The sequence below is a fragment of the Dasypus novemcinctus genome, chromosome 8, assembly GCF_030445035.2.
Source record: "Dasypus novemcinctus isolate mDasNov1 chromosome 8, mDasNov1.1.hap2, whole genome shotgun sequence".
Taxonomy (NCBI): domain Eukaryota; kingdom Metazoa; phylum Chordata; class Mammalia; order Cingulata; family Dasypodidae; genus Dasypus; species Dasypus novemcinctus.
Window position 1 is genome coordinate 20,827,143 of NC_080680.1, and position 20,671 is coordinate 20,847,813.

Sequence of the window (20,671 nt, forward strand, 5' to 3'; positions counted from 1 at the left end):
ATACGAGTCAATTCCTCTAGAACAGGTCCTGGCGTGGGGTAGGGGAGACTCTTTAGATCCTGAGGGGTGGCTTTTAGCCCCCAATGCCCTAAACCCTCTTAGAGCTGTGTGGTAGTGATGCATGGGGAGTTAGGTGTTTCAAAAATGTCAGTGTTCTTTTCATCTTTGCACTCCCTTTACGGCACATGTCCCCTCTATAGCCAGAAGCGTCCCTGTCTCACGGATGATCAGGACTTTAACAGCAGGACTGCAAAGAGAAGAAGGAATCGATGTTCGGCATTTGGCTTCCCAAATAGAATTCCAATGTCCTGAAAGCCAAGCTTTGCAGAGAGAGAAGGTTTTCTAAATTGCCTAGGCTCATCAAAAAGTTCTCAAGGAACTAACTGTCTGTTGCCTAGCTGAGTTGAATGAAGAGAGGAGAAGGATCTTCCCCAAGACTGGGAGAGGGGCAAGGGGTTTCTCCAAGTGACTGATAGTTGTCACTTGCTGCAGCCACCCAGGAAAGGTGGGCTCTGGCCCGCCTGGTGGGTCCCTTGGCAGGGGTGGGGAGAGTCAGACTTCCATGGTTACCAAGGACGGTGAACACAGGCTGCCTTTAAGACCCCAGGACACTTGCACAGCCCTGGGGAGGAGAAGTGGCTCCTTGAAGAATGACAGAAATTAGATTTTGCCTGGGTAGGGTCCAAGCCAGGTTCATTTTTAAAGGACAAAAGGTTTAATTAGTTCCTAGAGAATGGAGGGAAAGGCAGAGGGTGAATGTCAGTTTGTCATTTTGCCTTAGGCCAGTCCAGAGCCCAGGGGACACACGTTATCTTCCAGTTCTACTCAGATACTTACAAGGATAAAGGTTGACAAATATTTTTTTAAAAAGCCAGTCTTTTTACTGGGTCAGGACATTTTTGTTTTGCATTAGCAATGCCCGCCCAGCTTTGGGCCCCTGCTTTCCCATGCCCAACCTCCCGCCCCCTTCAGTTCTGTACCTTCCTATTGCCAAGAGGAGCTCTTCTTGGGAGTTGCCTCACGATTTGCATAATGGAGTATTCCATGAAAGCAGAGGGGTCCAAAATAGTCTGGTCACAGATCCTGATCCAGGCTGTGCCTAATCATATATTTAGAAGGGTCAGGGCTTAGAGCCAGCAGTCACCTGTATGGAGGCTTTGTGCAAAGCAGATGGCATGATCCTGCATGCACAGGGCTGGACAAGTGGCTGAAATTCAAGCCTTCCCCTTGCCCTCCTCCCGGCAGCTTTGTGCAGTCTGCAAAGAGCTCATATTACCTGCGTACAAGACAGAATCTTGTAGTGGGTTGTATGTGACTCCTCTCTTCGCCCTGCAATAAAACCGAAAAACCCTGATATGTGCCATCCTAAGCCCCTGGAACCTCTGAATGGGACCTTATTTGGAAAAAGTCTTTGCTAATGTAATTAAGTTAAAGAGCTCAAGAATGAGATCATCCTGAATCAGCCAAGTAGGTTCTAAACTCAATGACAAGTGTCCTTACAGGAGACAGAGAGAAGAGCGGGAGGCCATGTGAAGACAGAGGCACTGGAGCCATGCAACCACAAGCCAAGCGGCACCTGGGGCTACCGGAAGCTGAGGAGGCAAGGAAAGACTCTCCTCTAGAGGCCTCAGAAAGAGCACAGCTAGGGAAGCGATGTGGCTCAAGCGATTGAGCTTCCGCTTATCGCGCGGGAGGTCCAGGGTTCGGTTCCTGATGCCTCCTGCAGAAGACAAGCAAGACAAACAGCTGGCGTGATGGGCAGGTGTGGCAAGCTGACGCAACAAGATGATGTAACAAAGAGACACAAAGGGGAAGGACGATGAGAGGCACAACAAAACAGGGAGCTGAGGTGGCTCAGGAGATTGGGTGCCTCTCTCCCAAGTGGGAGGTCCTGGGTTCAGCTCCCAGTGCCTTCTAAAGAGAAGATGAGCACACAATAAATGGATACAGAGAGCTGACAGCGAGCAAAGAGCATGGCTGGGAGAGCAGATGTGGCTCAAGTGGCTGAGCACATTCTTCCCATATGGGAGGTCCCAGGTTCAATACCCAGTCTCGGTATCTCCAAAAAAAAAAAAGAAAAGAAAAGAAAAAAAAAAGCTTTGATTTCAGACTCCTGGCCTTCAGAATAGCGAGAAAATACATTTTTATTATGTTAAGCCACCTAGTTGGTGGTACTTTGTTATAGCAGTTGCAGGAGACTAATATAGCACTCAACCCCTACTTTCTCAGAACATATAATCTAAGACAATCTGGGCAGGCAGAACATCGAGGTTGACTTGTATCGTTTAAACTTCAGTATCAGGTACCCAGACATGCCCCTGCTGCTTCTGCCCGGGTACCCAGGGCCCTCTGGAGAACATTTCCCACCATCATTCCCAGCCTCTGTCTCGTACTGCGTGCTCTCTTGCCAAGAGGTGGGGAGACAGCTTCCCTTACTTCTCTACTCACTGGGAACCAGACTTAATTGAAAATAAAATGAGGTTAATATTTTGGAAATGCCAGTGTTCCTTTCCAGTTGACTTCCTTGTACATGGCCTTCTTTCGATTCGAGCTGTTGCCTTGGGGGAATGTTATGATTATGACAGGAGGAAGGAAAAGAAAAAAGAGCGAGCCACATATTCGGGGTGGAACTTCCAAAACAGGAGTTTTGGGCCCCCAGCTTCCAGTAAAAAGCCAGGCTTTCTACGGTGAGAGAGACAACATACCTTTCCAAATTCCAAAAGTGCCTTTCACTATCAGAGGCCAGGCTGAGAAGCTGGGTGTGCACCCAACATCGCCCCGACTGCAGATAATCTTAACACCACCCATGTCTTTAGGAGATGAAAACAATCTATATGATATGTAATAACTATCTTAAAAATATATTTAATTGCTTACGGTGGAGAGGGATCAAGGCTTCTGCCTCCTAGAAAACTAAACAAGGATGGGATGGCAAGTACGGCAGGCCAGTGTCAGCTCATGCAAGCATTAAAAACTGGTTTTCTAATTCTCTATTCCTGGACTGTCCAAGAAGAGACTATTTGCTGACTATTTAACCCCTGGCTGAATGTGTGACTCTTGGGTGTCCTCCTAGCTCTTAGGTCCTATGACCTTGTTGCAAGAGCAGCTAGAATTCCTGTGCTTGCCTAAAGCATGGACTTCCCTGTTGAAAAGTGGGCTAAGTTTAAAGTGTTCAGGGGAAGGGATAAACATGGCCACGAAAAGGAGCTTTCCCTGCCCTACTTTATAGAACAAAGAGAAAAGGATTCTGGGCGAAAGAAAACAGTCATAACCATTTAAACCTGCACAGAGCATGATGAACTTGTCACGAGGCTACAAAATGGAGAAACATAAGGACTATGATTTTTTCCCCCTAAAGATAAATTATTCAATTGAAAGATAAAATATTTAATTGAAAGAAATGGCCTAAGACTAAATCCTCCCTTCTCTCTCTCTTTTTAAAGATTTATTTATTTTAAATTTATTTCTCTCCCCTTCCCCACCCCCGCCCCCAGTTGTCTGCTCTCTGTGTCCATTCGCTGTGTGTTTTTCTGTGCCCACTTGCGTTCTTGTCAGCGGCACCTGGAATCTGTCTCTTTCTGTTGGGTCATCTTGCTGCGTCAGCTCTCCATGTGTGCGGCGCCACTCCTGGGCAGGCTGAACTTTTTTCCTACTGGGCGGCTCTCCTTATGGGCACACTCCTTGCGCGTGGGGCTCCCCTACGTGGGGGACACCCCTGCGTGGCAGGGCACTCCTTGTGCGCATCAGCACTGTGCGTGGGCCAGCTCATCACACAGGTCAGGAGGCTCCGGATTTGAACCCTGGACCTCCCATGTGGTAGACAGATGTTCTATCTGTTGAGCCAAATCCATTTCCCACTTTTCTCTTTTTTGGCATTTATAATGTCTTTTGTGGTTGTTGCAATGATGGGTGACAGCATATGGTGGTTGTTACTGCTTTCAAGTGTTTTTACTTAATCCGAGTGTCAGTCCCCAACCTTCTTCATGACATTTTTTACTATCATGAAATTCTGAAAGGGGGAGGACCATTGACACACAGCCAGGCTTCTCAGGACTCAAAAGGTAGTAAAATAAGGAAAAGCTACTCTTTATTGGGAAGGAGCTTCAGGCCACAGCTTTTGAGGGAAGGGAGAAGAAAAACTCATTTTCATTCCCCAGTTTTCAGGAAAGCATCTTGTCCTTGAATGCCTTGAGGTATTCTTGCCAAAGTGATGAACTAAAATGGAGCAAAGCGCACAGAAGGACACACAGTGTGGGCACAGAGAGCAGACAACGGGGGACACGGGGGCGGGCAGGGGTGAGAAATAAGTAAAATAAATCTTAAAAAAAAAAATCTAAAATGGAATAAAGCCTTGGGCTCTACCTTTGTCGTTTATGGAGGGATAACAGTGTTACCTGGAGAAAGCAATCCGATAAGGCCACAATAACAGGGTTTGTATTTTTGCCGGGTCGCACAAAAAGGCCGGCAATGGGGCTTTCACCGTTTATGGCCTGTGGTGATGGCAGGAGGCCTTGCAGCGGCTCATTCCAGAGGCAGCTGGCGTGGTGGCAGGTTTGTCCTACGAGAGCCTGGGCCCCGAAAGTTCCCTCATGGGGGGTGGGGGGGCTCCAGCCTGTGGCTTGACCTTGATCCTTCTTCCCTATTTGGAGACCCTCCCTCCACGCTGTGTACAGTGAACGTCCAGGCATCGCGGACGCGTGTGTGTCCTATGGCCCCTGGCCAGCCCCACTGGCCTAGCTGTCCCTGTCGGGGGCTTCCACGAGACCCCTGCCTCAACTGCGGGAGGGACGCCCTGGCCGCGGGGATGGGCGCCCACTCCTGCTCTGACCTTGCTCTGTCTCTTTGTGTGCACAAAACCGCGTCTTCCACGGAGGACCCCGGCGGAGTGCGGGGCGTGCGGGAGCCTTTGGACCGTGACGGCCGGTGGCTGGCGTGGCGGTGCCCTTGGCCGGTCCTTCGCGTTGTGGGATTGGCAGCCCGGGTTGTCTGGTTCGACAGAGGCAGGCAGGGACCGGGCTGGCCAGCGGGCTCCGAGGCCCGGCACTGTGGGCGGGCTGGAGCCTCTGTCCCCGTGGACTGGAGGGCAACGGGGGCCGCTCCGGGGGATGGACCCGAGGGTCGGCACGGCTGCCGTCCCAGCCAAAGCAGCCTGCAGGGCACTCAGGCCCTAAGAGCAGGCAGGCGGCGCAGGGCGGAGGCACGTCTCCTCCACAGCGTATGCTTCCCCCCTGGGATTGTTTTTTTTCGTATTGGAGATACCAGGACCTCGTATGTGGGCAGCGGATGCTCCACCACTGAGCTACAGCGCTCCCGCCCCCTTTAGATTTTGGTCGCCCTGTGCCAAGAGTCTAAAAAGAAATGTTTCGTGTTCAATCCAAATTCCAAAAGGGAACAACTGAGTAAATTGTGGTAGGACAAGACTATTGTGATGCAGCTATTAAAAGTGAGGCTTTGGAAGAGCTTCTAATGACAGTGAAAAACACCTAGGACATAAAATTAGGCTAAAAAAAAAAAAAGCAGGGTACAGAGTTGTACATGTGATATGATTTCCATCACATTAAAACATGTCTAGAAAAAAAGCCAAGGGGGACAGAAACTTTCATTGCATCCAACTGACCCAAGGGCGAAGGGGCCTGTGGCCCCCCGGGGGGGGCGGCCCCAGGAGCCGGCAGGAGGCCCTCTGCTGACTTCCAGGGCGGTGGCAGGAGCGCAGCTGTCAGCAGTAACTGCCGGGTCTCTCCTTCCCTGCAAACAGCTGTCACGGAATCACATGACGGAGAGGAAGCGGCCCTGCCCCTCACTCCCGGGTGACTGGCCTTTCCTTCTGGGAAGTCGCAGGATGATCGGCTGTGACGCAACCCCAGGGCTCTGTGGAACTCCTCGGGGGCTCAGACTTGGTGGCCCTAGGACGGGGCCGAGGGGCGAGGCAGAAGTTCTCCTGAAGTTTGGCTTAGTCATCCTGCCTGGGAGAAACCCGCGAGGCTCCCGTGGCTGAGTCAGCAAGAATCAGGTCTCTTGGCCAAGTCTGATCATCAGAGAATCCCTTATCTCATTGAATACACACACAGACACGCACAGACACACAGACGTACACATATTTACATACACTTACGTACACAACACACACCCACACACAGACACCTATACACCCACGCACACGACACACACGATAGACATATATGCACATGCAGATGTACAGACGCTAACACACATATACACAAGCACATGTACACACAACATAAGCACGGATACTTACATACACACGTGCACACTTTATACAAATACCTGTCTACACACTTATACATGTACACTGTATACACATTTGCATACACTTTTTAGTACACAGTGCATACCCACACACATACACCTATACACCCACACATATGACACACATACATAAGCACACTTACTCATAGGATAGAAATATATGCACGCAGACACAAATACACAAATGCATGGATACACTTACATATACACACGCACGCTTTACACATATACATGTCTACACATACATGTACACACATGCACACGTGTAGTCAGAAACTCATACACACACAAACACTACTGTAACATCCATGCTTAACCTAAACAACGCTGAGCAGGATAAAAGGCCCTTGGCTGCGGTCAGGTGGCCTGGCACTCTGAATTGTCACTAACTACCCCTCTCAATCCCTCCACTTCCAGCCCCCAAAGAGTGTGAGCCCATCTCCAAGGGCTCTTTGAGTGGCAAATTCCGTGATTTCAGTGGGAAAAGATGGCATCACCCACTGAAAGCTTGTGTTGGTCCCTGGGCAGATTTTAAACAAAAGGAAACTGAACCCAGCAGCCCAGCCCTGGGGTCCTTCTCTGAGCCAAGAACGAGGACCCGGGTGGGCTAGACCCACAGCCTCGCCCCCCCCCGCGGAGGCTGCCCTCGCCGAAGCCCGGGCCCCAGGGAGGGGGGCAGCGGGCGGACGTGCGCTGTGGGTATTTTGTCACCCCCTTCCCACTCGGCTTCCTCACACCCACACAGGAACTGGCCGTGACAGCAAACGCAGTCACCAGCCAGCTGAACGGCGCCGTGCTGGGAAGAGATGAGCGTCGGTCCAGAGCCACCTTCCGTACCTGCTGCACATCCCGCTCCCAGGGGCGCTTCCCAGAGACTCCCTTCCGCCTGATGGAGGTGGAAGGGGGTGAGCTACTCTTCAAAAGCCCCCTGGCCACTCGCTTCTGCCCTCCTGGACGCTGCTCATCAGCATGTGACGTGCCTTGTGACCGCCATCGAGCCTGACCTCGCCCTCAGACTGCCACCCCGCGCCAAGCTGCAGTCTCTGCGCAGCTGGGAAGCACATTCCCCAGGCGGTCGTCCCGCCCCTGTGGCCTCAGACGGGCGGGAGGCAGGGCGCCTGCCCCGCTGGCCCTTCCCCGGTGCGGTGCGGGATGGCACACACACAGGCTCAACAAATGTTTGGGGAACCCACTATTCCCCATAAACACTTAAAAACAAACAAACAACTGAGTGAGGTTTATTACCATTAAGCCACAAAGATTTCTGTAATTTCCTTTGAGTAACATGTTTTTTTATATACTTTACTACTGATTCTCTGGGAAACTGAATGTTTTATCTACACACTATCCTCCCATAACAAGATAAACGAGGGATTTACAGCAAAATACAATCCTTTATTATACATACAGAAAGTGGTGAACTTTTAATTTAGCTTGACGAAATACTTAATCCCAGACCGCAAGGAGTTTTTATTCTAAAAAAATGATCATTGTCTTAAGCCCACATTTCCAGGAAACTCTTTGATCTAAGTCCTCAAGAAGCCGAAGTCCTGAAAAGACTGCGGTGCCCATCCCCCGGGGAAATTCAAAGTAAACAACCACCCAAAACTACTGAACTGCAAAAAAAAAAAAAAAAAAAAAAAGAGAGAAAAGCTCAACAGAATCCTGAGTTCTTTTCCTTCTACGATAACCACTTCAAAATTTATTTTATTTAAAAAACAAAAACCAGTATCAACTGTTCCAAAAAAGCAACTGATCACTTTTTCTACGCCCTCCTTTGGGGGGCTGCTCTGAGCACGCTGGGTTGTCTTGTGCGTTCCTCTCCAGCAGGATGGCGTGATGCTTGATGGCTGCCTGGACACTTTAAGGTTTAAGTTTTTGCTCTTCCCTCCTAATGAACGCCTCTACTTCTCCGTTCAGATCTCCCAACCGCCCACTTGATTTTCCAACCAGCCTGCATCTAGCAGCTGTTTACACAGGAACCACAGGCAGGGGGAGCCCTGCATTCCGGAGGGGCTTTTCTGGGTCCTGCCACCGGGTGGGGACCCTGGATATTGACAGGGCCACACTTAGCTTTTTCATTTCAGGGAATCCTGTAGTTGTTATAAACTCTTCCTACAAAAACGACCGCCGGAACTTCCTCCCACTCAGGATCCAGACTGGGAGCCAATCAGAAATGCCCTCCGGCCTGTCCTGAGGTTTTGGGTCTCCTGATGCGTCTGTCCACACCTGGAGGCTCAGGCACCCCAGGGCATCCCACGTGTGGGTTCTGTACCAAGGGGCAGCCACAGCCCAGTCGTGATGGGGCACGTGCTGCCAAATGCATTTCACAGCTACACCAAGAGGGGTCCCTCGAGGGGCTGTACTCTCTGGCTCCTTAGCACCCTACCTTTTCAGTCTTCCTTTGGCGCCAGGAGGTAAGCTATGGTCCGCTTTCTTTCCTCCCACAGGGGCTTAGAGCCAGCTCTACATGGTCGGCTTTGCTGGGCAGCTTCAGCTTGGTGAGAACTGACCGCAGCGAAGGCCTCAAACCAGTCTCAGGTGCCCTCCGGGGCACTCCCCAGGAAGGCGCTGCGAGCGCAGTGATACTTAAGATGTTTGGGGAAGCGGATGGGGCTCAAGAGATGGAGCTTCTGCCTACCATATGGGAGGGCCTGGGTGCGATCTCTGGGGCCTCCTGGTGAAAAAGAAGAGGAAGAATGCCTGTGCGGTGAGCCAGTGCCCGCAAGAGTACCATGTGGTGAGTGCGAGTGCCCATGTGGTGAGCCTGTGCCTGCACAAGTGAGCCACGCAGCAAGATGATGACGCATCGGAAGAGAGACAAGGGGAGAGTCAAGGTCAAGCACAGCAGAGACCGGACCTGAGGTGGTGCAATTGACAGGGAACCTCTTTCCACATGAGGGGTCTCCAGGATCGAATCCCAGTGAATCCTAGAGGAGAGAAAATGAGAAGAGAAGACAACACAGAGAGCAAAAAAAGCAGGGTGGGAGGAGGGGAACTGGGTAAAATCAATCAATCTTAAAAAAAAAAGTTTGGGTTGTAACGGTTCCTAAGCATGGCTTCAATGACATGAACAGGGGCCCTCCTGGGAACCCGCCCAGTATCCCTCCCCTACTTTAGAGCTGCTTCTCCCCCTCCACATGGCTTATGGGTCACGGCGGGGAGGAGGGTGGTCCAGCCAGTCCCAGTGCTCTATTTCCCTCCATCGCTGTGACGGGCACAAGGAAGGCCACATGACCCAGGCTGATCCAATCAGAGTCCTTCCCACCTTACCTCTGGTTTGTTGTTGTTTTTTAAAAGAGACCATAACATAGTAATGTTGAAGGAAGGAAACGACACCATGAAAAAAGAACAGGCAGACTTGAGAAAAATCAAATAGAACTGCTAGAAATGAATGACACGGTCACCTAAATGAAAAACTCAGCCCAGCGCTCCCAGACTCACTAGACAGCCGCCCCTGGAACTGCAGACCACACTCCTGGGCAAGGTGAAGACTCGGAAGACTCGCTCGGCCAGCGGGGGTGATGCCACCACGCAGGGGGCCCATGTGGGCACGCCGCACCCCCACGGCGCAGGTCTCCAGGCTGCAGGGGAGTGCGTGCGCCACAACCTCGGCCATGTTCAGAGCATACTGGAAGGCCAGCTCTGTACTGGTGCCCTGCGCCATTGGCACCGGGGTGCAGATGGCGAGCAGCGCAGTACAGGTGCCATGCGGGACGGCGCCCTGCACTTGACTGGAGTACTGGATCATGCCGACATGCGTGGCACGAGGTCCCACGTCCAGGCCACTGAGAATGCCCACCAGAAACGACGGCGACTCAAGGGGCACAGGCTGGGGTGCTGTCAATCACAAACACACATCCAGGGGCCCAGCTGGGCCCCAAGAACTGGCGGGAGGCCAGGTCAGCCGTCTTCTCTAAGCCTGCCACCTCTGGCCGTCAGCTTCCTAGCGCCACACCCTTTCCCCTCCTCTTTAGTCAGCAAGAATGAGGCCACCTACTCAGTGAGGAGCTGAGACAGGAAGCAGAGGTCCCACCGCCCTAATGCAATTACAATCTCAATTTCAATGTCATCCTTTCTAGGCGTATTTATGTGTACTTTTCAGTCTTATTTCATGAGTATTTCTTTTCTAGTTATAGATCATATTTATGGTACACAATGTGGATAATGTATGAACTGTATTCCTACCATGAATCTTTACCATTTGAGTCTTTTCCTTTCCAGTCTTTTTTCTATGTCCATGTTTCCACTTTCTAAGCAATCTTGTGACTATATTAAACATAGGTTTTTGTCCTACTCTTGTCACATACAGCTACCATGTAGTTTCTAGTTGATGGTCCCTGCAGGGCAAGTGTTTTCTGTACTTAAGGAATGGCAGGGAGATATGTATCATTTGCCCTAAGTTTTCTCTTGCTCCTGATGCCATTCCCCCACCTTTGTATAAAAATACGAAAACTCTGTCTTACTGCTGAGATGGAATGAATCCATTTTTGGTTGTTGTTGTTCATCGAAGAAAAATAGAAGGGGCCTCTTTCCTTGACAGTGAGAACAGAAGTGAAAACTGGTGAGGCTCTATCCTCCTCTCTCCTATCATTCTCAAGTATAGTAATAACTGAGCATCCAAATAGACCGGGCTATTTTCGAACCCCTGGAACTTTAGATTTCAATTCAACCTGGATTTCAGACCGGTTTGTCCTGCTATGTGAGGTGACGGTAGTGAAAACAACGAAGAAACAATTTCTTTTGGATTAAAGACCAACAAAACGAATGCAACAAGCAACAGTTTATTTATATATATATAAAAATAATAAAAAGGAAAAGGAAAAAAAAGAAAAAAAAACCAAACTTAACTTTTTACCACATCTTATAGAGTAAGTAAAAATACCAGTATTAATATATATGTATATACATACTGCATATATATATATATATACATATGATATAACATTAAAATTACATGCTTCTCAGGACAGGAGAATAAGGACATGTTCCCTCATATCGGTTTACACTCTACCACAATTTAAAATCACTGCAAGAAAACTTGCTTCTTTCATCGGCTGTTTTGTTTTTAAACTTCAAGCACGGGAAGTTTCCGAATCGGGATCTAAACGTGGGAAACCATCTGCTATGCACGAACGACGACGGACTGCCACGAAAGAGGAGCCGCGTCGTCTGGATTCTCGCACGGGTCTGGGTAAGCCTACAACTGCCCCGACCTTCTACCTGAGACGACAGGGAATGACGAAGCAGGACAGTTTGTAGGTGTCACGTGGACGTTCACAATGACGTTTAATCAAAAGCAAACTAAGGAAAAAAAAAGTCTTACAGGAACAACACTGGCCATGAAATCACCCTAGAGGAGGATTCCTTTCTCCCCTTTCCTTGCCAAACGAAACACAGAGATTGCCGGAACAACTCAGGCCGAAGCACCTCTGGCTGGGGTCCGCACGCAGCGAGGGACAGAGGTAGCGTTTCCTTCGGGACAGCTCCTGGCCGATGCAGATGATTTCAAACACACCCTCTTCTGCAAAAGGCACTCACATATTGTCTGTTTATAAATCATACAGTGGGATTCCATACAGGGGAGTTTTCCCTACAAATATAAAAAGAGAAAAGCTGAGGAGATGGTGTAACAAAGGAAAGAGGATTAAAAAATATCCATTTTGGATAAACGTGTGTTTTTTTTTTTTTTTTAAGGACAATCAAGAGAGTAGTTTAAAAAAATCTCATGGAAAAGTGAGGAATTCCAGTAAAATGATCAGTAAGAAGCAAGGCATGGCGGGGTGAGCTAGGGAATCCAAAACACTGACGGAAGGACCACGGGCTTTCCGAATGGCCCAAGTAAGGGAGACGGTCTGCTCTTCAACTGAAGAGACCGTTCACGTACAACGGAATTGAGAGAGGGAGGGAAGTGGGTGAAGAGGGAGGAAGGGCAGACCTTCAGTACGTGAGCCTATGAAGGAATGCACTGGAACCTCCCAGGGGAAAGCTGGACTGCATCCCCTTTGCTTCCGCACTCCAAAGAGACCCTGCCCTGCCCAAGCCGAAGGCTGCCCTCACCGGGACACGACCGAGCTAATGGAATTGTAAGACGTGCCGCTGTTGCAGCTAGAGGCATAGGCATCCTGGCCATTGACATCGAGGTTTATTTTGAACACAGAGGACGCCTTCAGTAAGAAGTCCGCCGCGTCCCGGCGACCCAGCTCCCTCAGTTTGGACATGAGGATGCCGACGGTGCTCTCGGGGTAGGCGGTCCACTCCCGGAGCAGGGCGTGGACCGGGCTCGGGAGGAAGTCCTTGGGAGCCCCGTTATTGGTGTTGTACTTCGCCACGAGGTCGGGGAGGCCCAAGTTCATGGCGAGGAGGCACCAGTCCTTCCCCATGGGGTCGGGCGGGTCCAGCAGGCGACTGAGCTTCCGCCGGGTCAGGAGGCTGAGCTCCGAGGCGTGGATGTCCATCCCCAGGTTGGCCTGGGAGTAGACGTCGTGGCACCCGAAGCACATGATGCTGCTGAAGCTCTCCTTGTACCCACCCATGGTGTTAGCCAGGGAGGTCTCCCTCAGGGCCTGCGCCCGGAAGAAGTCCCGCGGCTGGTAGACCATGACGGGCTCGTGGTGCTCCCGCAGCTGCTGCGGGCTCAGGTAGTGCTTCACCGTCAGCAGCCCGGGCAGCGTGGTGGCCATGACGGTCTCGATGGTGCTGCACACCGAGTCCAGCAGCAGGCAGCACTTGATCTTCTCCGTCTCCAGGCCGCGGACCTGCACCTCGATGCCCTGGCCGTGGTTGACCAGCAGCACCAGCAGCTCTGCCCCGCGGTTGGCGATCTTGCAGCCGTTCACCCACAGGCGGATGTCCGCGTCCCCCTCGGCGCTCTGCTGGTGGATCCACCTGCACAGGTTGACCTGGACCTTGTGAAAGATGCCACAGGGGAAGGGGGTGAGGTGCTCCACGGGCACGACGCGCACGCCGCCGTAGACCATCACCTCGTCCTCCTCGTCCGTCCAGGAGCGGTGCAGGTTGTCTGTCTTGATCAGGGCGGGGATGTCCACCATGGTGCCACTGCTCAGGTCCCGGGCGCAGATGTCCATGGCGTCCAGGATCTGTAGCAGCTCCTCCACGTCGCAGTCGGGCACCAGGCGCTGGATGTCCTCCAGGGTGTAGCGGCCCCGGTAGTGGTGCAGGGCTCGGGGCGTCTCGACAGACAGCAGCTTCCCCAGGACGCTGGTGCAGAGCCAGCGGGGGTCCAGGAGCAGCACGTCCTGGACCGTTTCACTCTGCATGATGTTGATCTGCCGGAGGGGACAACAGGAGGTCACAAGCTGGTGCCATCACCTGACCAGACCCACCGGCCTCGATGCCCGAGCACAGCCGTCAAACCTAGACGGCTCTAAGAAGGCACGAGCCCAGCCCATAGGGACGGGTCTCAGAAGTCAAAGCCTGAGCTGAAAAAACAGACTGAGGCTCTCCTTAGGCAGATTCCAAAAAACAACTACCCTTGGCTCTTTAAAAAAGGTCAGTGCAAGGAAAGACCTAAAAAAAAAGACCAAAAGAAAAGGTCTGGAGGACTCTCTTCAATGAAAGAATCTGAAGGGCCATGACAACCAAATGCCACAATACGTGCAAAAATGGATAAAAAGAGCAACCAAGGGCATTTATTGGGACAGCCAGCAAACAAGGAATATATAGACCCAATAGTAGTACATCAGTATTAAATATCCCAAATGCGATCATTAATTATATTGCTGACATATATGTCAACAACAGTTGACAGCTGATTGGAACAAGTGGTGAAATTTGAATATGACGGACAACTTAACTAACAGTATTGTATCAATATTAACTTCCCGGTTTTAATAATCTGGTACTGCCATGAAAGCTGTTAACATTTGGGAAAAGCTGCAGGAAAATTCTGTGTATTATTTTTAGTGCCTTCTTTTGTAAATTTAAGATTTCAAGTAAAAAAGTCTTTTAAAAAAAGATGGTGGAGAGCTGAACTTCAAGGACTTTATTGTATGAAGTAATTTTAATCCTGGTCTCGTGTAAATTTTTGAATATTGAAAACAAGTTATCTTGTGATTTTCTTGTCCTCTTTCCAAAAAGAAAAAAGAAAAAAAGAGGGCTTTGAAATGGCCACCAATAGCAGCTGAGGGATGTCAATAAAGGCTAAGGTCAGACAACAATTTGAGGTTTAATCCATTTAAAATGGATTTCAGCTGACCACTGCCTCAGTCTGCTCCCCCCAAATACTCCTGTATCTGTAGGTGCAAAATGAGCTCTCCTTACCCGTGAATTCTTTAGCTGCCTTTTGTTAAAGGCTAATTCTACGGCACTGAGCATTTGAAAAGGCCACAGTTTGGTGAGAGTGGAAGGTAGGGAGAGCATGGGGCCTGGTTGAACCTTGAATGAGACCGGGGGTTGCCAAACGATGGTCCAAATCCAGATACCTCTTGTTTTTGCATGTTACATTTTTAAAAGGTTGGGGGAAAAAAAACCACCCCACAAAAGAATAATATTTGTGACACAAGAAAATTATACGAAATTGAAATTTCAATGTTTATAAATAAAGTTTTATTGGAACACAGCCACACATTCGTCTTTACATATTACCTATGGCTGTTTTCAGGCTACCAAGGCAGAGGGTAGAGTAGTTGTGACAGAGACCCTCTGACCCCAAAGCCAAACAGATTCACTGTTTGATCTCTTACAGGTAAAGCCATCCACCGACTGGAGTGGGGCAGGGACCAGATTTCTCTGGGTACAGAGCAATGTTTCTGAACTTTACGGCACTATTTCCTGCATATTTTCCATTTTGAACATTTCATTCCGGTTTCCTTGGCTGAGGATGGCCTCGGGAAACTTGGTCTGTTTTTCACTGCCTGGAATGGCATGAGCTGCACCCAGGAGTGATCAGTTCTGCTACGCATAACCAGGAGATGACAAGAGCCAGCCCACCTGAACCGTGCCTTCATGTGCGTTTCTGCTTCTACAGCCCTCTGGAGACTAGAAATAAATTGGCCACTGCAGATATGAAGGGTTAGTAAAAAGGGAACGGAAATGACTGGTCAACTGGTCTGCCATTTTGAAATACCTGAGGAAAAAGGATGGGTCACATAGTACTAAAGGAGGGACGGCAGCCAACCAGTCAGGGGCCGATGATTTAGATCCACCCCCCCATTCCTTTTTGAAAAGTCTTCATTTACTTACTGAATTCTCAAGGGCAGGGTGAGATGCGATTCCCAATGAAGTGAATTAATTATAGGCTATGATCAAAGAACTTTCTGTTCAAATATTTGAAGGCAAGCATATCTGGGGTAAGTACCAAAGGGTTGAATTTATTATTATGGTTAAAATGTATCTAAGGGAGCAGATGTAAATCAGTAGTTGAGCACTGGCTTCCCATGTGCAAAGTGCCAGGTTCAATCCCTGGTATCTCTTAAAAAACAAAAACGAACAAAAAAACTCTCACTGGGGAACAGATACAGCTTAGTGGTTGAGCACCTGCTTCCCATGTTCAAGGTCCCAGGTTCAATTCCTGGTACCGCCTTAAAAAAAAAGGTACCCAGAGCACCTTAAAATCCAAGTTTTGATCCTCTACCTATCTTCTTTGAATTCAATCACTTTCAGGTATTGCTGCAGGGGTAGGTAGATAGCCAGCAGTTTAGTTGGGAGTGGCTCCCATTTTCGGGGGTTACTGGTTTCTGGACTCACTTTTAGTTCCAAGCATACAGTGACTATCTGCTTCCCACAACCTGGCCAGAGGGTCAGATAGGACCCCTGAGACTGGAGAAGCTTCTGGATTGTCATAATCTCAGAACTGCTCTTCTTGGCCCCTGTGGCTTATGCCATCTCCTGATTTCACATGATGCCGGCGGACCGGGAAAGCTACGTCCATTTCTGGGAAATGGCATATGATGCAATTGGAGCGCCAGTGCTGGATGTAGCACAACGAAGAGCACAGACTCCCCTTTCTCAGTCATTTTTGGTGGGCACCCCTTGCTGGGGACTTTGAAATGCGTATCTAGAATCAGGGCTGCTTTGTGTGTGTGTGAACTATTTTCCCATCTTGGTGTCTCCAGACATTGCTTCCCTGCAGATACCTCCCTGCCTTTCCCTGACTGACTGTGAGCCTGGGAAGTCTGACCCTAAACAGGCACACTGAAGGCTTGTTGGTAATGGCAGGTAAGTGCTAGGTGCATGGAGAGAGAGGCAGTCACCCAGCGTGAGGGGTGGAGGGATGACACACTATCCTAGGAACAGAAGCTGGGAGATAAAACCAAGCGATGGCTCCTAAGGAGAAAGAGAAGGGCAGAGAACCTCTGTTCACAAAATCGCTTGATGCTCTATGCAGCAGTCACATGCCTGCACGTGCACAGGGGGGCGCGTCCATGCTTCCCTCCAGGCTCCTACCGCTCAAGACCTCGCCCCTACCCCAAGCCCCCTCACCTCGCCGGTGCTGTGGAGCTGCTGCGCCGCGCGCCGAATGTCCTCCTCGCTGGCCAGGGGGTTCAGCTGGTCCTGCACGTCGTACACGAACTGCTGCAGTGACATGAGCTGGTTGGGCCCGTTGAGCTTCCTCCAGGAAGGCAGCGTGGAGATGATCTTCTCACACAGGTGAGTCATGGGAGGGCACACCTGGCGGGAGCAGGACGGGGCCGGCTCACCAGAAGCCGGGGGCGCGGTGCGCCACTCCCGAGCACCTGGGTCTCCGAAAGGGCCAGTACTCTTGTGTGTGTGTTGTCTTGATTTTTTTTTTTTAAGGAGGTACCAGAGATTGAACCCGGGACGTTGTACATGGGAAACACGTGCTCAACCACTGAGCTGCACCTGCTCCTGTATGCTGCCTTTAAGCAGAATCTATGAATGTATCAAATACGAAACTCTGAGGAGGCTGTTCCTTTCTATTGCTTATGTCCCACGGGTGGTGAGTCTTCACCATTGTATTTTTGGAACTGCGGACTCAACCGCTTCATCAACTAATGCTCACACCAGCGTCTAATGTTTACTCCCTCGCGTGCTCAGCCCTTCGCTGGTAGTGACGGTTTCGGCCAGACAATGGTCACTTTATACTCAGAGAGAGGGGAAAAGGGAAGGAGTATAGTTATCTGTACTATTAGAGTGGGCTTTGACCTGTATATTAGGTATTCACGGCAACTGCTGAACTGCTATTTCAAATTAGACTACTTCAAGTAAGTGGCCTGAAATGAGTTTTTAATCTTTTAATATAGTTAAATAAGTCAGTCTGTGTTACGGACTCATAAAATCAACACGCCTCCCTAAGTTAAAAACGTTCCTAATGAAAAATATTGCGCCGCATCATTTGATTAGGGAGGCCCCTTGAAAGGCTTATCTTTTACATCTGCGGATTTCCCTTTCTAGTCAATTAACAAAATTCCCAGGGTGGGGGTGGGTGCTGGGGAGTTACTGCTTCATGGGCCAGAGTTTCTGTTTGGGGTGATGGAGAAAAGTTTTGTCCATGGATGGTGGTGATGGTATAAAATATGGTGAAGGTAATTAATAACCATGAATTGTATAGCTGCATGTGGCTAAAATGGGGAAATCTCCGCTGTATCTATATTACCACAATAAAAATTAAAAAACAAAAAAAAACCCCACATAAAACTGTTAAAAAAAGAAAAAAAATTCCCAGAGACTCAGCAGTTTATTTTTACCTGTAGGACCTCAAGAGTAGGGAGAGGAGAGGCATGAAACAGAAGATCCTGCCACACCCCACCACGAAAATCCTCAACCACCCACTCCTGTCTGCAGAATATTTAGTTTTTTAATATTATGGAGAGTAAACCCTTTTTCGTCACATGCAATGAGAATATCTTTTCCCAGTCTACTTCATCTTTTGACTTTGTTTTCAAAATGAATTTGTTAAAAACAAAGAAAAGGTTAGCAAATAAGTCTGTATTTTCTTTGAAAACTGTTGGGGTTTTTCTATCTTGGAGTCGAAGCTTTCTTTAGTTGCAAGAGGTTTTTAAGATATTCTTCTAAATTCCCATTCAAGGTATTTATTGGGGTTTTTGTTTGATTGTGTATGTTTTTAAACATGTAAAGTTTTTAATCCTGAGAATTTATTTTGGGGTTATGCAGTAAAGTAAGAGCTCAACCATATTTTCTTCTAGGGGAACAGACCACTGTGCCAGGATCCACTGTTCCTATTTTATGTCCTTCAGTAAGTTTTACTAGTGACTGTTGGAATGGTGGTTTTCCTAAATTTTTCTACTTTTCTGCATTTTCTATCTTTCCACCATAAATTACCTTTATAGTGCTTTTATAACGTGTAAAAAGAAATCTTAACCCTTCGCCTCCTGTCCCGCCCTCTCCTTTCTCTCCTCTTCCTTCCTCATGCCGAGGCACCTGTAAGGACAGGCACGGGGGCCCGCGAAGCAGTGCCCACCCAAGAGAGAAGCGCGAGGCCAAGTCCCTGCGCCGCTGGCTGGCGCTGGCCAAGGCGGGCTCAAGCGTCCCCGACGTACTTACAGAAACCACCTGGCTGCGGAGCTCCTGCAGGTGATTCCGGAGGACTTTCATGTCCTTGGACCCAGAAGCGCCGGCATCCAGGACAAACAGCTTATTCGAGATGTGCAGGTCGTTCCCAAACCTGCGGGCAAGAGCCGCGGTGGCCTCATCAGCAGGGGCGCTCGCCAGCGGGGACCAGCTCCTACGGGCCCGGGAGGCTGGGTGCTGGGTGACCCTCCCTCCCCGTGGAGAGCGCGCCCTGTCACCCCGGGGCACTCGGCAGGAGTCCCGAGTCAGGCAGGTGGGCGCCTCGGCTTTCCACGCAGAGGCAGAAACGCAGGGCGGGAAGACGCCTGAGAGTCCATACAAGGCAGGTGGAGAGAGGCTGGAGGCACTCGGGGACTAACAACTGAGGCACGGATGTCCAAGTCACACCCAGATCTAAGGACAGTCACAGCAGCCCTAGGCCTCCTATCAGGAAGGCAACAGCTGAGTGTCTAAAGTTGATACATAGAGAATTTAAGCTACTAGCCCGAAGGGTAGTTGCAGTTTTCAAACTGTTGGCAGGCGCTCAGTAAAAGTGTGTGTTTTACATCGCAACCCTGTGCACACCCATTTTATAATAGAAACATTTTACAAAATACTGGATGTGCAATGCACTCTGACCTACTCTATTCTAGAGACTTGGTTGTGAATACCTAAATGAATTTCATGATCTACCAGTGGGTTGCAACTTAAATATTGAGGAATATTGATTAGTATTATGGTGATAATCACCAAAAGCTAAAACAATTCAAAGAAGTGACCTCTGGGGAGTAGTATAGGGAGGTGAGGAAAGGAGGGAGAGGACTGTGGTTTTTTATCATGGGCTTTTCACTGGTATTTGATTTATTATGTGTATGCACAGCTTTGATAAAAATGAAAAAATACAACACAAGTCGACAGAGGGAAGCGGATGTGGCTCAAGCGACTGAGCTCCTGCATACCACACGGGAGGTCCCGGGTTCAGTTCCAGGTGCCTCCAGAGAGGAGGAGCAAAACAGCGAGCTGATGCAACAAGATGATGCCACAAGGAGATACAAAAGAGGAAAGACAATGAGGGTCACAACGAAGCCGGGAGCTGAGGCGGTTCAAGCAAATGAGCACCTCCCTCCCATGTGGGAGGGCCCTGGTTCGATTCCCGGTGCCTCATGAAGAGATGAGCAGACACAGAGAGCACCAACAATGAAGAGACACAGAGATCAGACAGTGAGCACAAACACTGGGGTGGGGGGCAGGGGGAATAAATAAATAAAAATACATCTTTAAAAGAAAAGAAAAAAGTCGACCGAGGAACAAGGCCCGAGTTCCTTTCTCTGGTCCCCGTCCTGCTGTGCTCGACGCAGCCACGACTCACCTCCCGGGGGCAGGCTGCGGTAGACCCAGAGGCTGCCCCTTACCTGTTCCTGATCTCCTTCAGCAGCGACATGTCCTTGTCGTAGCCGAACTCGCCTCCGGCGGGCCGGGGCACGTTCATGATGTCGGCGTGGGTGGCCACCAGCACGACGCGCAGCGGGTTCTTGAGCTTGCCACCGAACGCTGGAGGGCACAGGGAGAGCCGGGTCAGGAGGCGGCTGCTCCCGGCCGCCCCTCCTCCCCGGCCGAGGAGGCACCACTTTGCCCTCGTGCCCGGGTCGTCTCTCCAGGGGGATGTGCCACCTGCAGACGCGGCGCAGCGCACCTGGCCGGGCCGGGGTGACCGCTCGCAGGCCAAGGCCCAGCGAGCACCAGGGAAAGCGGTTTCCAAGAGGCTGCCACTCGAGACTAAGCGTCCTAGGCTGAGCTTGGGCAGCGATGCCCAGGAATGGACCAGAAGCAACCATGGGGCACAGGGCGGGCTCTGACGAGGGGGACGCCCTCTGGCAAGGAACCCCCTGAACAAGCAGCTCCCCAGAAACGG

The 20,671-nt window shown here is 50.1% G+C and overlaps 1 protein-coding gene and 1 long non-coding RNA gene across 5 annotated transcripts in view; both read right to left on the minus strand.

Moving 5' to 3' along the window:
* Window positions 1-5,443: 5,443 nt before the first annotated feature.
* Window positions 5,444-7,290, minus strand: LOC131279420 (uncharacterized). Its single transcript, XR_009186753.1, has 2 exons — window positions 7,105-7,290; window positions 5,444-5,963 (listed from the first exon to the last, which is right to left on the minus strand). It is a non-coding gene; the product is annotated as an uncharacterized lncRNA (long non-coding RNA).
* A 3,745-nt stretch (window positions 7,291-11,035) lies between these two features.
* The window catches only part of DAPK1 (death associated protein kinase 1), a 219,725-nt gene continuing 210,089 nt past the window's right edge, over window positions 11,036-20,671 (minus strand). For 3 of the 4 annotated variants that reach the window (XM_004470926.4, XM_004470925.5, XM_004470927.3), the window contains exons 23-27: window positions 20,172-20,310; window positions 18,754-18,874; window positions 16,711-16,899; window positions 12,328-13,556; window positions 11,036-11,860 (exon numbers count right to left, since the gene is read on the minus strand). In XM_004470926.4, coding sequence (XP_004470983.1) covers window positions 11,827-11,860; window positions 12,328-13,556; window positions 16,711-16,899; window positions 18,754-18,874; window positions 20,172-20,310 — 1,712 coding nt within the window. In that variant the 3' untranslated portion in view covers window positions 11,036-11,826. Of the gene's footprint in view, window positions 11,861-11,945; window positions 13,557-16,710; window positions 16,900-18,753; window positions 18,875-20,171; window positions 20,311-20,671 lie in introns of those variants that run through there. The other variant, XM_058301564.2, reaches the window with a different exon arrangement.